Genomic DNA, 16,761 nt, shown 5'->3' with positions numbered 1-16,761 from the left:
ATTAAATTAGTTTGAGTAAAATTGTTTGGATTTTTCATAAATGGTGATCCATGTGCTGGAAATGCTTAACATATTATAGTTGTATGATGTGATGATGATATATTTTGTTATAAAGATGGAAAACGTTCTCTTGAAGTCTTATAATTTAAGTTGAAGCCTACATAATTGCAGGATGCAGTGTATCAGAACTTAAACTGTTTTGCAGCCCTAGCTTCATCAAACTTCATCTTCGTTTTTTTCAATGTTTACATGAAACCAGATGACTTGGAGTGTGCTTCATAATTGTTAGCTTAAGAAATTTGCATTGCTAAGGTGTTTGTAGGCCATGAAGTAATCACTTGGTTATGTTGGGAGAATATACGAACATGGTTTGTATCTAGTGCATGCCAGGCTGATGAACCTCTTGCCTTTTTTGTGTCTCTGCACCATTGGCTTACATGTGAATTTTTGAAACCAGAACGTCAAGGTCTTTTCCTTCCCAAGAACTATGTTTGAAGTGTCCCACTTAAAGTAAAGGAGAAAGAAAGAAGGAAAGATATATTAATGTTTAGGCCAAATTTAGCCTATGAGGTAAACTGTATCTTTATGTAATGTAATGTATGAAATCTAGTACATAACCTAAATTGGCCATTGATAAATAGTACACAAGATTGGGATTATGTTGTTAATCACATTATGTGCTTGTGATATTGTTAATGATGTTGACATTGAGCACCCTTTCCAGTTTGTGTATTCTGATTGAAATAATGAACTCCATTGAGCACCCTTTCCAGTTTGTGTATTCTGATTGAAATAATGAACTCTTGTGCGTGATTGGTATTTTACTCTATGATCGACATAATGTTGTGTGCACTCTAGGTATTGTGGGACCATGAGTATATGATTGAGCCACCTTCAAGGCATGTCATGTTGATGGTTTTTCTAGTATTGCTAATAATCATTTGTTTAAAGTGCTAACCAACCCGATACGTACATTTAGCCTTTGAATAGTCAGTAATCAATGCCAATGACCAACATTAGCAAACCCATGATAGATGACACTATAGGATTAGGCAATTATTGTTCACCGAGACAATCTATTTCTTTTCTAACGTAGAAATATATTTCCATCACTTCAAATGAGGACAAAATCATGATCAAAATCTTTATGAGATATTGATACTTAAAGCATAAGAAAGATATTAAAAAATAATCTTCTCGAATCATCAACCCAACTTGGGATGGGATCAGTTGATAATGGACTCCATAAGTTTGGGGTTGTCAGAAGTTGTTCTTAAGTCATTAGTGGAAGCTTAGATTGAAGTTAATGTGACCTCAAAGACCTAAAGAGATTGATACCTTGATGTTTGTGAGTTCTTGAAGTAAATGAAGAGAAAATGCTTGGTATGAGCATCATGCATTGGGTTTTCAAACAGAGTCAGCATGACACATGATCAAATTGAAACCATGACTTCTATTGAAATTGATGGAGCAAGACGGCCTGAAGTTGTAACTAACCAATAGCCCCTTGGAAAAGAGTTCGTATATACCAGGAGAACCTTTGTCCTCTGCATCATTCATTGCCCCACTAGAGAGTCCAATCAAGTTTCAATACACATGAGCAATAATGGTCCGACTCTACCTCCAATGCTCGAGATTCGAAAATTGCAATATCAAAATCGACATGTTCACAAGATTGAAATTTCGGTGCATCAGAGTCGGGCAAATAATGGGCCCGGTCCAGCTGACCCCGTAGTCTGAGACGAGAGAGAACCGGATCATCGAAGCGGTCGGTCAGCTAAGAGGTATTATGTTATGCGCAGGCACACTAAGTAAAAACCCAAAATCTTTGATTCCCCTCCCCACTCTTCTCTTTCCAGATCCAGCAAGGAGCAGCTGAGCTAAACAAGAAGCCTGTTTCTCCTTTCAATATATTTACACTACTAGTTAGAGCAGATCTCTGCGTATCCTCCTCCTCCCCCTCCTTCTAAAAATGCAGAGCTCGATCACATCTCCTCAACCAGAAGCCATATTAGAATGGCTAAAGCAAGAGATGGGCTACAGACCTCACAGCCCATTCTCAAACACAGACAAACTTCTTCCTTCAGTGGAAAGCTTAAGAAAGATCTGCAGAGGAAACATGGTTCCTGTGTGGAAGTTCCTCCTTGAAAGAGTGAAATCAGAGAAGACAGTTGAGATTGTGAAGAGGAATATACTCGTCCAGAGAAGCTCATTACCATCACCATTGAAATCCGAAGAGATTTCGGATCCTAAAGGTAAGTCAATTCTGATAAGTAAAGACAAAGACAAAGACAAAGAGAAGGATAAAGATATAGTGAGATTGGGTCGTAAAAAAGGAGATTTGAAAGCAAGAGCAACAAGTAGACCCACTATATCAGAGGCGGGTAAGGTGAGAGAAGGAAATGAAAATGAGAAAGAGAAGATTTCAGACGATTCCTCGGAGTCTAAAGAGAGAGCTTTGAGAGAGAGGGATGCTGCTGAAGTAGAAGTAGAAAGAATGCGGCTCATGATGAGTAAGTTGAGGAAAGAGCTCAAAGGAAGGATGCTTGAACTCTCAAGAGAAGAAGGAGAACGACAACGAGTTTTGGATGAGAAATCTGATTCCAGGTGTATTTTGTGTTTTTTATTATTTTCACATTCAGTACTTTACTTACTTGAAATTGAGTAAATTTATCTCTTGATAGAGTGTTCTTTTATGCTTATATTTTGATGGTCATGTAATTTTCAATGTTGAAAGTAGGAAAGGGGTGCTATATGTAGAAGGCCTCTTTATTTGTGGATTTGTTTCTGAATAAAGTGCAGAAACACAGATAGGGTGGGGTAGGGTTCAATCTATCTAAACCATCTGTATCAGGAATGGCACATGAAAGAAAAACTCTTCTATGTGGACTTTTCACAATTAAAAATGCACTCTTTTCCCAGCTCGGAGGAAAGAGATTGGGTGGAGAGGACAGGGATTGACTGTGCAACAAACTCTGTTCTAATTAAATATAGATTTATTTATGTACGCTGCAATTTTGTGCTTTGGTACACCCAATTTGCAAGTGCCCTGAAGGGTTATGTTTCCTTCAAGCCTGCAGAAAGGTGGGACTGCTTTGTAGCTTCTTTCTTGCAGGTTGTGTATCTGGAATCATCTAAAACATTAATACTAGTTTGAGTTTGTTAAACACCCCAAAAATCTGAAGAACTTCATAACGCAATGCTGATTTATGATTTGTGGAAATATATTTTGACTTTCAAGCACAGGCATAAACAACTCTTACTTGAAGCTTACGATGGAAGGTTTGAGCAAGCTGCTCGAATTTTTGCGGAATATCAGAGAAGGCTTCACCGATATGTTGAACATGCTGTGGATGTCCAAAGAGGGAAACTTGGAGGGTCTGAAGCAGCCCCAGATCCGCTTGCTCACAGAGATCTTGATACAGTATATGCTATTCCACTGAAAGGTGGCAAGTCCATAGATAGTGGTACCATTCTCATTGAGACCACGGCTGAAAGGAATGTCCGAAAAACATGTGAAACTCTCGCAGCAATGTTAATTGAGAGAATAAAGACTACCTTTCCTGCCTATGATGGTGTTGGAAACCAGAAAGATGGAGGTGCAGATGAGAGGAAGATAGGTATGGATATTAATTGGGAAACAATCCCGGATAGCATCAAGGAGACTGCTGTAAATCTTTTGAAGAACCCACCGCAACTTTTACGAGCAATTGCTGGGTATACAGCCCAAGTCAATGATGCAATTATTCGAGAGATCGAGAAATTCGATGTAAAAGCTGATGCAGAAAAGCTTCGGTAAGTTTATTCAGGGGTTACCAATAGCATAAAGAACCCACTCGGTAAGAAATGCAAATTGAAGATCAATTCTTTGTAGGGATTAATAAATTGCTTGATTGTTGACAAAGTGTATTGAAAATGTGGTGCATTCAAGACAATTACGATGGTGGAATGTTCAAACTTTCTTAGTATTGGTTTCTTAAATGCCTGTCATTTACAAGGTTTTACCATGTTTAATAGAGCACCTGCTGTGGCATGCTGCTTTTCCTCTTACAATTGCTGGTACATTTTTCTTTAGAACCTAAAAAACTTTTCCGTGCTTTACTTTTTGCAGATACAAGTACGAAAATAACAGGATCATTGAAGATGTTTCAATAGACGCAGACGAAAGCTTGACCTCACAAAGTAGAGGAAGTAAGACTGGAGTAAAGGGAACTTTCAGACAACTCAGAGAGAGACAGGTGATGCATTTCTGAATTGGTGTCCTATTTAAACTTTTAGTGAAAATTAAAGAATTAAGCTGTATTATGATATTGTTCTTGTTGAACTAAATGCCATATGTATAGTAAGGTTGCATATGTAGTGTAGTATGACATATGTTTACATGCTTTTTTATTTGATTTCTATTCCTGATTTTGAGACTTCAATTGCCATCCATTGTCGAGTAACAAGGGAGTCAGCAAAGAATTGTCAGCCAAGATGTTTCCAGACAGTCGAGAACCAAGTGGTAAATGTTTAGCAGAATATTCGGGAATATTGATACAAGATAATATTAGACTCTGATGGATATATTTGGCGTAGTAACTGGGACTTTTTTTTTATGCAAACCTTAAAAGCTGCTGATATAATCAAGGCTAGTGCAACAATAGTGTTGGTATTGTTGTAGGTGCAGTGAGCTCCCACTGAAACAAATAGAAAAGGAAACTATTGGTCATTAACCTGTAGCAGCCCAACTTATTCGATCTAATGTGGCACTGTGACCTCATCATTGACATGTTCAAATAGAAATATATACAGGCCTAATTATGCACATACATTCAATGGATCCTACTTCAACAACTGTCTCATTGTCTGTTATTTCACATATCTTGCTATTTTTTCCTGAGCAGCACGCAACTTACTTCATTCTCAACCCATCAAGTAGTTATGTATTTACTGTGTCCTGGTTGTTAGTATTTCTGGAAAAATACTTTGAATTTCTGGAAAAATAAGGATTAAATGCATTTAATTGTTCAGGTTTATTTCTTCTATGTTGAAAGTGTGAACAAGGTTACAATGTTTCCAAACACAGGGTTAGATTGTGAATTGCCCTATTAACTTACAGCTTTCAACATAACGGCTCCCATATAAAAAAGAAGATTAGTACTATGTATTCCATGAACGGGCAAGATATTGCATGAATACATTTCTGTCTTTTATTTGCTATGGTCATTTATATGGAGAACCCATTTTATGCTTGTGGATTGTTACAAAAAACTTCTGAAGCATTGCAACAGCTAAAACTTATTGATGTGTGCTGTATATAGAGGGCACATGTACAACAGTTTATTGCAACAGAAGATGCACTAAATGCTGCTGCAGATGCAAAAAAAGAAAGTCAGGAGCTTGTGCGGCGTATTCATGGAGCTTCCAATGCAGGGGATGCCACCAATAACAGAGAATATGTCCAAAATTCTGCGAGCTCACGGCAGTTTGAGGTAAAGAACTTTTTTAACTAGCTACAAATATTACTTTGTTGAAATAAAATGTTGCTGTGGATAATTGATTTAAAATTGAATATAAGGAGTGTTATAAGGCTGAGAAAATGATCTCTAAGTAAGTTAAAGTTAAAAGTAAAGCACTGACATACTGTAGCTATAAAAGTTTGCTCAAATTAGTCATAAGGTATCTGTTTTTAGTGTGAAGAATTTAGTGATGGGTTGGAAAGTTTCAATTCAAAAGTGACATCATGTGGGTTACATCTTGCAACAAGTATCAACTTGTATACCAAATTTAGTTTGCATTTGCTGCTTCTATGTAGATGTTTTCTGTAACTGAATGTGGAGGACTTTCAAATTTTAGTAGAAGATCTGGGAATTGTTGCACAGAAACTAATATTCGCACTTTTGTCCTTTTGTTATTTGCTTCCAGCTGGACGTATGGGCCAAGGAACGAGAACTTGCTGGTCTGAAGGCCAGCGTTTCAACCCTGACAAATGAAGTTCAACGACTTCAAAAGATGTGCGAGGAACGAAGAGCCGCTGAAGATGCATTGCGGAAAAAGTGGAAGAGGATAGAAGAGTTTGATGCCAGGAGGACTGAACTGGAATCTATATATACAGAACTAATACATCTCAATTTGGTATATATCATTTAAAATGGGGTATTGTGTTTAACCATTTTAGTTATCAATAGAATCATGGGATGAGAGATGGCACCTATTAACTGATTTAGAGGGAGAACAGGTAGTTGTTTTTTTTTAAATACTTGCTTGTTGGAAATGTATTGACATCGTGCATATATTGATGTAAGTCCGTATGGTTATTTTGTGTTAGGATAGGAGTACTAAGCTCACTCATTAAGCATAATTAAGTGGGGTATTAAAGAGAAAAGGGCAGAAATCAAAATTTCCATGTGATTAATTATCTCCATCAGCTTTTATGAGGTCTCCCCATGTCCCATGCAATGGGAGAGAAGGAACATGCACAGATGTTGCAATGAAATTGATTACTCCCAGATTTTCATGGAACAACTTTATGCCAATTGTGTTAATTCTAGTGCCTAAATGCTACTTTTCGTAGTCATTTAAACTCTGCAATGTTTGGTTTCTGGTTTAATCTTTTATAATTGCTGCTGCATTCTCTTTCTGTAGTTACATATACCATGTCTCCGTGTTTTATTTGAGTTTCGTCGAAGCCACATCATTAAATGTGAGGTTGATCATACTGCAGGCTGCGGCAACAGCTTGGGAGCAACACACAAAGCGTTCAAGAGAGCATTCAGCTACTACAGTCATTCCATTATGTAACAGAGTGCAACAAAAGGCAGCAGATGCACATGATCTCATTGAAAGAGAAGTTTCGATTTTTTTGAGAGTTCCAGATAACCGTCTATATATGCTTCCGTCAACATCACAGGTTTGCTCTCAGAATATAAGGTGTGGATTGTGGATGTATCTATTTGGTGTTTGTAGTAAGGTCCAAGTTGTTCTGTTCAATAAGGTTGGATTCATGCATCACTAAAATGCTGCATCTGGAAGGGTAGGCTGGAAGATAAAAAGGATTTGTAGGAAAAATGAAAGAATTACTGCAACTCTAGGAAAACTCTGTAGTTTGTGGCACAAAAATATGGGCTAAACAGATATTGCAGAATATCAATCTCTGCGCAAGCTAAGTAAATGGTTAAGTTGTGAAAGCTCATAATGATGTTGAAAAGAAATGTATTGGATCTTCATATGAAAAAAGGTCATAAATTTATCTTACAGGCCTTACAAGAAGCATTCGGTATGAGTGGGCCTCCTGGACCTGAATCATTAGTTGCGATAGAAAGAACTGCCGATTTACTAACAGCAAAAGCCGGTGCTAAAGATCCTTCTGCTATACCATCAATCTGCCGGATCAATGCAGCAACTCAAAATATAAGTGGTATAGTTGTAACAAAACCATACAAGCTCTTGTTTTCTTGATGCATGCCCTGCTGCTAATATAACTTCTGTAGGAATTCAGTAGAAACCTAGAAAAGGAGGTATTTGAGGAGATACTGCATTCTCTGCATATTATTTTTAATATGCTTATTTATTATGTATGACTTGATAGGATATGATGGTGACGATGTGGGGCTAGCTACTGTGGTAGAATCCTTGCGTTTCATCTTCTCTCCTTTCATGTCTCCCATATGCATGCTTGAAGAACTTGCTGGAGCAATGAGACGAGCTCAAACATGGAGAAATCTTGTTGGCAATGGACATTCACTGTTAGCGGGTGCAAATAGTTCAAGGCCTGAACATGAAAAGTAATAGTAAAAACTCTCTTATCTGCATTATTTTTTGTTTATGTAAACCATATCAGAAATCTTGATGTTCTCTTTTTGGCAGGACTGCTACTTCTTGTTCATCAATAGCCGCTGAGCAGGAGACAACCGCCATGGAGCAATGGCTGCCTGAGTTAAAGGTGGCGGTTCAGGATGCTCAGAAGTGCCTGGATGATTGCAAAACAGTTAGAGGCATGGTAATTAGAAGGAAATTTTTAATAGTATTTGCATGGTGGAAGTTTGAAATTGGTACTAGGAAGCATATTTTTATTTTATATTCATGTGCTCCCAAATTCGAATGCTATTTGTGGGGTTGGTAACATGAGTTGAACTCCCTATTTGAAAGTGTTTTTGCATAGTGACAATCGAGGATAAGCCGGCAATTCCGTTGAATTTGCATGGTGTTTGGAAGGGATAATGATGCTATTAGGAAGCATATATTCTTTTATTTTATTTTTCTTAACATAGGCTATCATGCATTTGTGGTAACCAAAGTGCCAGAGGTGGAGTTGATCTGATCATATTGTTTCTAGGTTGATGAGTGGTGGGAACAGCCAGCGTCGACGGCTGTAGACTGGATCACTGTTGATGGGCAGAATGTTGCTGCATGGCTTGCCCATGTAAAACAGCTTCAGACTGCATTTTATGACAAACAGCTATTATGATCTCACATCTTGGATTCAATGGTCTATTTTGGTATGTGCCTGGAATTACCAATTTCCACGCTCTGTATTCACACTACTGTTATCTCTGTATCATAACACAAAACACGTTATTTTTCTTTTGTACATCACCTAAATGAATGTCCCTTGAAAGGGGATATAGGATTTGGGATATCCTGAACACATTATTTCTTTTAATGATGCGATGATACTGTAGAAATTCTCTGCTGAATCACCTTTACGGGGTTTTACAATTTCTAGTTTAGCATATCATGAAGACAAACCCACATTCTGATTGAACAATGGCATATCAATGCTGTTACATATCCCTTTTGGGTTTATAGTGTGGATTTCTCAATATTGTGAAATTGAAAAGGTAGAAAACATGCTTTATATGAACTTGGTTTCAAGGTCTTGACCCAGTGTTTTGTAAATGTGTTGTACCTGAGTGTGATTATAAAACTGATGTCAAAATATTGCACTACAGGGGATCGATTGCATACACAGATGACTTGTATAGATTAACATGCCGTGTATGAAACTTATGCATCATGAGAAATAAAGCATAGTAATGCATATTTTAAAATCAGCATGAAATTATAGCCATTGCATAGTGCATGAAATTTATGCATCAAGAGAAATCAAATGAGTAATATGGTTAAAACTTAAAATCAATACATTGTATGTTGCTGCATCATGAGACAATTTATTAATATTGGTATGAGAGAAGGCAAATATGTAACGATGGGAATCTCCTTCCATTTGAAACAATTGCCAGTGCGTTTAGTACTTTGGTGGCTATGTGAATAGGTATATGACAATGGCCTTTAAGTGAGGTATACACAGCTCTTCTCAATTGGTTGAATTGGATCTTGCTACTAGTTCTTCAATGGAATGATTGTTACCCTGAGACTGCTAGTTCATTCACTTATCATGATTAACAATAATGTAAATGGGTCTCCTTACTACCATTTCTATCTCTCATCATTTATGTTGTGCATATACATAGTGCTCCTTACTGTCAAACTTGAGATGGTAGAGCCTACATATTTAATCCTCCATCAATCTTATAATAGTTTCCCCATTTCAAACTCTATTTCTAATAGCCAACAACTGCTCTTGTAATTGTAGTATGCTTATATCCATGTAGCAAGGTCAATCAATCTTAATGTATTATATGGTTATAAAATTGTTCATAGTTCTTGACATGGTTTTACAACCATGTGTATAACTATTATGCGTGGAATGAGTAGTAGTATTTGGCTGTGAATAAAGCTCATTGCTTGCATCTGATATTACTGGGTTGGAATGATCTTCATCATCTGATGCTCAAATGGCCTATGTGCTTTGTACCTGGATACTTGCAATATTTGTTTTCTAAAACATTCTTCTACTCACTAAATGGTGTCTGCACATATCAATGGAGGCGTGAACTTATGGAAGAAGTTAGTTACGTGCTATTATCTTTGCATCCTGAGTACTAATTATAATTAACCTATGGGTTCATTACCTCACTTCCTCATTTTTGAACCTCAAGAGCACAAAAAGGGTTTAGGAAATTTTTGCTAGGCTTTTGGTGGACTGCATGTTGGGAGCTTCAGTTAGAACACATTTTATTATTCTTTTAGGAAGCTTCCATTGTGTGTTTGTGTGTCTGTGCGCGCGCGGGCGTGGGAGGGCGGGCGCGTGTGCGTGCATGTGCATGTATGTGTGCAAGCAGGCAGGTGTTTCTGCGTGGGTGTGGGCAGGCAGGTGTGTGTGTGTGTGTGTGTGTGTAAGTGAACGAGTTCAATGTGTGCATTGATCATTCTTTGGGAACTTGAAGTTAAATACAGGCAGACAAGCTCAGTTTGTAATGATTAAGTTAAAGGGGGATTGACAATGACAATCCTATTTTGGGGCTCTTGAGAGAATATGATGATTTTGTTACACACTCACCTTGCTTGAAATGAGGACATTATGCATCCAATTTTCTCCAAAACAAAATGATGTCTTACGCTCACCACATTCCATGCTCTTGCTGGCTTCTTGACGATGATTGCGTCTCAAAGCTGAATAGGCTCGAAGAATTGGAAGGCAAAATCATGCTTGAATAGTGAGATGCAACCCCGTAGCTATATACATCCACTTTGTCGGTCAATCTCTCACCATATGCATATTCTACATTACACAAGCATATAAACCAAGCAATCAATCATCCAATATATTAACTGCATTGCATAATGGCACTGCAAACCAAAAAATACAAGGTCGCATGACCACTCTAAAAATACTAAGCCAGGGACACAATGGTTCATATAGCTATCAAGTGATGGCACATGGAAGTAAATGGACAGTTCTCCTGAGCTGAAATCTTGATATGCACATTAAGCATAGGCGTTGATAAATTATCAACTTTTATTAGAGTACATACCTGGCACCACATATCCAATCGATCCTTGGATAGCAGTTACTGAAACAGACTTATTCACCTCAGAAGATGTGACTCGTGAAATCCCAAAGTCCCTGATATGGGGCTCAAAATCCTCATTGAGAAGAATGTTGCTGGGCTTGAGGTCACAATGGAGGACCTGGCCGAATCCTGTTTCGTTATGTAGATAAACAAGTCCATGTGCCACTCCAAGAGCAATTTTCAGCTGATGTTCCCAACTTAACACAGGTATGGCTGCATGTAGATGCAGATCTAGATTGCCATTTGGTATATATTCCAGTATCAAGCATTTGAAAGCTTTTGTTGTTAAAGTTTCGATAATCTTCACCAGATTCCGGTGGCAAATCTGACCTAAAGCAGTCAACTCTGAAATAGAACTCTTTTCTATCTCAGGATGATTCTCGATATTCAGCTTCTTGACAGCAACAACAATACCACTACTCAACACACCTTTATACACGATACTAAAGCCACCTCAACCAATAATACTGGTCTCTTTGTAATTCACTGTTGCACGAAAAATCTCTTGAGCAGAGAGTTTGATCCTCGTATCAAACACCGCAACTCTCGGTCTTTCTCTCTTTGTTGTGATGTACTACATGAGTATGCCTCTAATGATGAATACAGGTAGCAAAGACACACAATTATGATCTTTTCTTTTGATGTGATGACATTGTGATGAGGCTTGGAGTTTGATACAGTATCTAAGCAATTTAAAGTAAGCGGAAACCCACAAAGCTTTACATTTCCAAGATATGACTGGTTTGAAAAGGTGGAAAACTGAAGGCCTGAAAGGAACCAGCTCCGTGTTGAGTTGAAACATAATAATAATAAGCCAAAGTAAAACAAGAGAAGCAGCAGTTCAATAGGAACATACCCTTCGGGGTCGCCCCGGATAGCTGATTGTTTGATAGATTTAAGAATGCTAGTGAAGTTAGATTTCTTAGCTCATCTGTTATTGTGCCATTCAGTTGGTTATTAGAAACATCCAATGACTCTAGTGTCAAAACATTTCCAAGACTGCTGAGAATCGGCTCTCGAGAGATTCAAGTTGTATATCCCTGTTAATAAGCCAATCTCATTAGGTATAGAACCTGATATCCTATTTCTTGACAGATCTAGAGAGATGACCAACCCCAAAAGATATTTGAAGTAAATTCGTGTACCCTTCGTATCAAAGCTCACATCATCATTCCACAACGTGTTTTCTTGATTGGTCTGAGTTTCATTATTCTTGAAACTATTCAAGTTATCAATCTCGGTAGGAATAGTACCCGAAATTGGTCGTTTGAAACCTCCAAGATCTGTAATTGACCTAGATCCCAGATCCCTGATGGCAAAATACCCTCAAGGTTGTTATATCCCACAATCAAAACCCGTAAGTTCACCATCTGAGTTCAACTCTCAGGAAGAGTTCCTGTGAAGTGATTATGTGAAAAATCTAGAACCACTATGCTACTATAGTTTGCAAAGTAGTCTAGAAGACTTCCATTGAATTTGTTCCGGGCAAGCGACAATGTATGTAGCTGGGAGAGTGAGGTAAACTCATATGGGACCCCTCCACTCAAAGAGTCATTGGCAATCTTTATCCACTTGAGGCTTGTACAATTCGCCAAATCTTTTGGTAAGGTACCTGAGAATTTGTTTTTCGACAAGTCCATTCCTAACGTGGAAGGGATTGGTCCACTGAGAAGATTCGGACTGACCTCAAAATACTAAAGGTTTCCAAGTTTCCCCAATTCTGAAGGCAACTCACCAGAGAATGTATTATCGCCAAGACAGAGTGAACTTAGGACCTTCGGATTCCCAAGTTCCAGTGGAATATTCCCGCTCAAACTATTACTGAAGATGATGAAACTTGTTAATTTCTGAAGTTTACTGAGCTCAACCGGCAATGGCCCATTCAGCTTGTTAAAGTAAAGACAGAGGATTTCCAAGCTTCTCAATTCACCCAGCTCAGGAGGAATCTTGCCCGAAAGACTATTACTAAATACATATAGAAAACGAAGGTTGGTGAGGTTGCCTAACTCTTGGGGGATGCTCCCACTGAGTTGGTTTGCATATAACTTGAGCTGCTGAAGATTCTTCAACTTTCCGAGCTCAGGTGGGATTGGTCCTGAGAGGCTATTGACCGAGAGATCAAGTTCTTTCAAGTTTCTGAGATTCCCAAGCTCCACAGGAATGGGTCCTTGGAGCCCATTGATCATACACCACATATACTCAATGCTACTAAGGTTTCCAAACTCAGGAGGTATGTTGCCCACAAATGCATTCCCGAATAAAGACATGTACTGTAGGTTCTGGAGCCAGCCAAGCTGAGAAGGAATATTGCCATTGAGTTTGTTCCCATAGAAGTAAAGCTCTCTGAGCAGGACGAGGTTTCCGAGCTCAGAAGGTATGCTTCCAGGCGTCAAAATAAAGGTAGTTAAGTTGGGTTAGGTTTCCATATTCTCGTGGTATGGCACCACTCAAGGCAGGTAAGTCATGAAGTTGGAGCATTGTGAGCCTACGTAGGTTTCCAAGAGAAGCCGGGAGAGTACCGTTGAGATCATTATGGCTTAGATCAAGCCATAGCAATGCAGTACAGTTACCAATTCCTGGAGGGACAGGGCCAATGAGCATATTGTACTTGAAGTCGAGATGAGCTAAGACCGAGATGCGACCTAATCCCGCGGGGATCGGTCCTGAGAGGGCGTTGAAGGACAGGTTAAGAGGTACGTTAACATGGTGAGGTTTGAGAGATGAGGAGTGATTGTGCCTGAGAGGTTGCTTTGTCTGAGGTCTAGAGAGGTTACCCTCGGAGGGATGTCTTTGTTGCCTATGATTCCAGACCAGGTTCCATTGCAAGGGGAGGAACCTTGCATGGGTCCATGAGCTCAGAGCTTGAAGTGGGTCTTCCCAAATCCCGTCTTTAAACCTTAACAGTGATTCTCTGTCAGGTGTGCTCTCGTCTCCTGCTTGGGTAGAGAAGCCAGAAGATGAAAAGATGAGTAGGAGGGTGAAGGTAGTACTTACTTGGATGGAGTCCTTCAACAGGAGGAGACACATGGTAGTATGCTATGTGCTATGCTCTGCTGCTTGCTTAATGTGCTATGGTGATGGTCCATGGAGCTCTCTATCTTCTTCTTCTTCTTCTTCTTCTTCCTTCTATGACAATGTATGTATAATGTTATGTATAGGATTCAATGACGAATTGACAATGTATGTACATATGTACATATACATGTAACATAATAATGTGTGTGCATGTGCATGCGCCAAGGCCTTCTCTCGAACCACTGAATCATGGAGTCTTTGGAGCTTCGGTTTTTATCGATTGAGCTTCCACCTTTCCTCATCACGTGAGACAAAACTGGACATGGTTTCTGATTGATCATCAACCCTTGGCGAGATGCAGTGCCGATTTTAGATGTTCCATTGTCAATATTGCTAGGCGCATTTCGCTTGAAGGTGGTTGCCCTTACTTATTATTCTCAAGGCACATTGTGTTAGTGTTATATTGTACATATATCATAAGCGCTTTCAATATCTTAGCATTCACATGACACAACTTTACCCCTAGCCCCGTCTGGTCTATATATGAGTAGCATTAAAAGTATATAAAAGCATACTTTTGTACTTTGAAGTTCATTTGACTTAGAAGCATATGTAGGTTGTTTCACATGTAGTAAGGATGTGTAGAAGATGTACGAAAAAAAATCCAGCAATAATGCAATATCCGCAAACTTTGTCTTCTCTTTTTTGTACTCGTACTACTATAAGTGATATATTGCAAAAGGGGGAAACCCCTTTTTCGATCATTCAAGTGTGTGTGGTCGTTTCTAGAAAAAATAATGATGACAGCAACGACCCATGTTTCTCTCTCATCGCGGTCTTCTGGGTCTTCTGGTTATAATATGTGTGAGGGCAATCATTGAATTGATAACAATACATAAATTATTTGATGACCGGCCAATAGAGGTTTAATGTGCTTATATTACTTTGATTATTATACGTATGTGAATATGTTCCTAATTGATTGATTAGTGAATAAGGGAGAAATGTCAATGTTGAGCATATTTTTTTAGGTGTCCATAGTATGTTGTTCTATACACACATATATGTGTGTGCATGTGCACACATATCGAGACTTTTACTTCCTACATTTCCATATAACATTTTGAACCTTGGGTTCTAGAAACTACATTTAGTAAAGACATTTTTTAATTGCCTTTAGTAAACATTCATTGTTTGCTTGTGCATTCATGTTTCACCCCATACACTCGATAAGAAATAGTCAATAGAATGACATGACACATTTGGATGGTCCCATGGAACATAGTTAGGATCTTGACAACCCCATATATAGAATAATGGACGTGGATGAATCAAAAGATGATGAATGATACAGTAAATTCCTTGTAAAGGAACATAAACCTTATACATGACTACATCATCATGTTTTATATAAATTTGGCTTGTATATATAAGCCCACACTTGTTGAAAAGATAGATAATTTGAAAAGTGATAAGGATGTCGGGAACTTTCTATGTGCACCACTGCAAGCAAGGGCAATTATTAGCAAATAAATGAAGGTTGATTGGTGTTTTGCCGTATATTGTATAGGCAAGTAAGAACGAGTGGAGTTGGTCACTCATTGAAGCTTGTGGTGCCAATCAAACACACTAACCAATCAACGTAGTTACACAAGCACCACATGGTTGGTTGTCGTCGAACCATATGCACAAACTAATCATCACATTTGATCAACAACATGTTCTTGCCAATATATGGCAGCCTATAACACTTTGGCAAACCTAAATCATCAAGCTGCATACAAACTATAAAAGCAAACAACACATGATGAACATGTAGACTAAGATGTTTGGACTAATCAACAAAACATATCAAAATGATTTCCCTCTTGGAAAACTTTGAGATTGATATGGAGTCTAGACCTATTGATTAAAATCACTAAAAAAGTGATGGCAAGGTGTTAAAATGAATGAATGTATAGGATAGGAATGTAATCTATTAGTATGTATGTCAACTAAACCCACAAGATCTACGAAGGTGTGGGTGCATGAGTGGAGCCTAGGCTCTTCTCTCCTTTTTCTTATTCACAATTTTGACTCATCCTTGCTCTCCAAACTTCGTCCGCATTATCTACCCCTAGAGGGATGAAATCGAAAATATCCCATGGTTTCAAATTCTTCTTCATTGCAATATGTTGGTGTAAATTTCCTTCTTTTAGTGTTATTTTGGCTCTAGTACTTGAGAATTTTCATCATAAAGGATAACAATATGGGCCAATCATTATTAAGTTATGTTGTAAATGAGATAAATCCTTCTCGTTTCTTTTTATCATCATGCAAATATGAGTGGTTGTGCCGCTTGAATTTAGACTTCAAACTATTAGACACTAAACATGGCAAAGTACTATTGAGTTCGAATATATTATGACAGCTTCCTCTTGTATTGAGCGAGATTTCAAATCAGTTACTATAGGCAAGCTTCTTTGTGGGGCTGCTACATCTATTATCAACTTATTTCACATTAGAGAAAAGAAAAAGATATCATACTCGTGATACCAATCATATAAGAGGTTTTTGAATCAGGCCTAGTCGAGAGCATGATTGCAATCTACGCATCATGAATAATTATCATACAAAGGATGGAAAAAGGTTGACGACTAGACACTAAGCACTTATTTTCTTTCGTTTCTTGGTTATCATCACCTAAGTATTGTCACAACAACAAAACCCCAACAGTATGTTATATCTTGTTTCATTATGTCAAGATTGGGTTCGATGTGACGACGATCCACACGATGAAGCTTCTCACACAAAAAACACTTGATGTTAGAACATGTCAAATGTCGAATCACCAAAAAGCTACTCTCCC

General features: G+C 38.3%; 1 protein-coding gene and 1 pseudogene across 2 annotated transcripts; one reads left to right on the top strand and one right to left on the bottom strand.

Moving 5' to 3' along the window:
* The first annotated feature begins 1,877 nt into the window (after positions 1-1,877).
* AUG5 (HAUS augmin-like complex subunit) lies at positions 1,878-8,702 on the top strand. Its single transcript, XM_087339063.1, has 10 exons — positions 1,878-2,607; positions 3,247-3,795; positions 4,112-4,238; positions 5,304-5,474; positions 5,908-6,117; positions 6,707-6,892; positions 7,240-7,399; positions 7,571-7,766; positions 7,849-7,981; positions 8,318-8,702. The coding sequence occupies exons 1-10, from the start codon at positions 1,973-1,975 to the stop codon at positions 8,447-8,449; spliced, it is 2,499 nt and encodes an 832-aa protein (XP_087195189.1). The 5' UTR covers positions 1,878-1,972; the 3' UTR covers positions 8,450-8,702.
* Positions 8,703-10,445: 1,743 nt separating this feature from the next.
* Positions 10,446-13,925, bottom strand: LOC147870345 (uncharacterized; annotated as a pseudogene). Its single transcript, XR_015531119.1, has 3 exons — positions 11,755-13,925; positions 10,860-11,665; positions 10,446-10,606 (listed from the first exon to the last, which is right to left on the bottom strand). The product of XR_015531119.1 is annotated as an uncharacterized LOC147870345 (transcript).
* Positions 13,926-16,761: the final 2,836 nt, after the last annotated feature.

This window comes from Azolla caroliniana, unplaced genomic scaffold (assembly GCF_043228905.1).
Source record: "Azolla caroliniana isolate FFs.n. ecotype wild unplaced genomic scaffold, voAzoCaro1.0.p SCAF_1, whole genome shotgun sequence".
In the NCBI taxonomy this organism is placed as follows: domain Eukaryota; kingdom Viridiplantae; phylum Streptophyta; class Polypodiopsida; order Salviniales; family Salviniaceae; genus Azolla; species Azolla caroliniana.
The sequence above is the reverse complement of the archived record's forward strand: the minus strand, read 5'-3'. Positions and strand labels throughout refer to the sequence as shown.

Coding starts and splice junctions, on each gene's coding strand:
- AUG5 (XM_087339063.1), top strand. CDS start 1,973: ATGCAGAGCTCGATCACATCTCCTCAACCAGAAGCCATATTAGAATGG. Junction 6,893..7,239: donor TGCTTCCGTCAACATCACAG/GTTTGCTCTCAG, acceptor TTTATCTTACAG/GCCTTACAAGAAGCATTCGG. Junction 7,400..7,570: donor AGCAACTCAAAATATAAGTG/GTATAGTTGTAA, acceptor ATGACTTGATAG/GATATGATGGTGACGATGTG.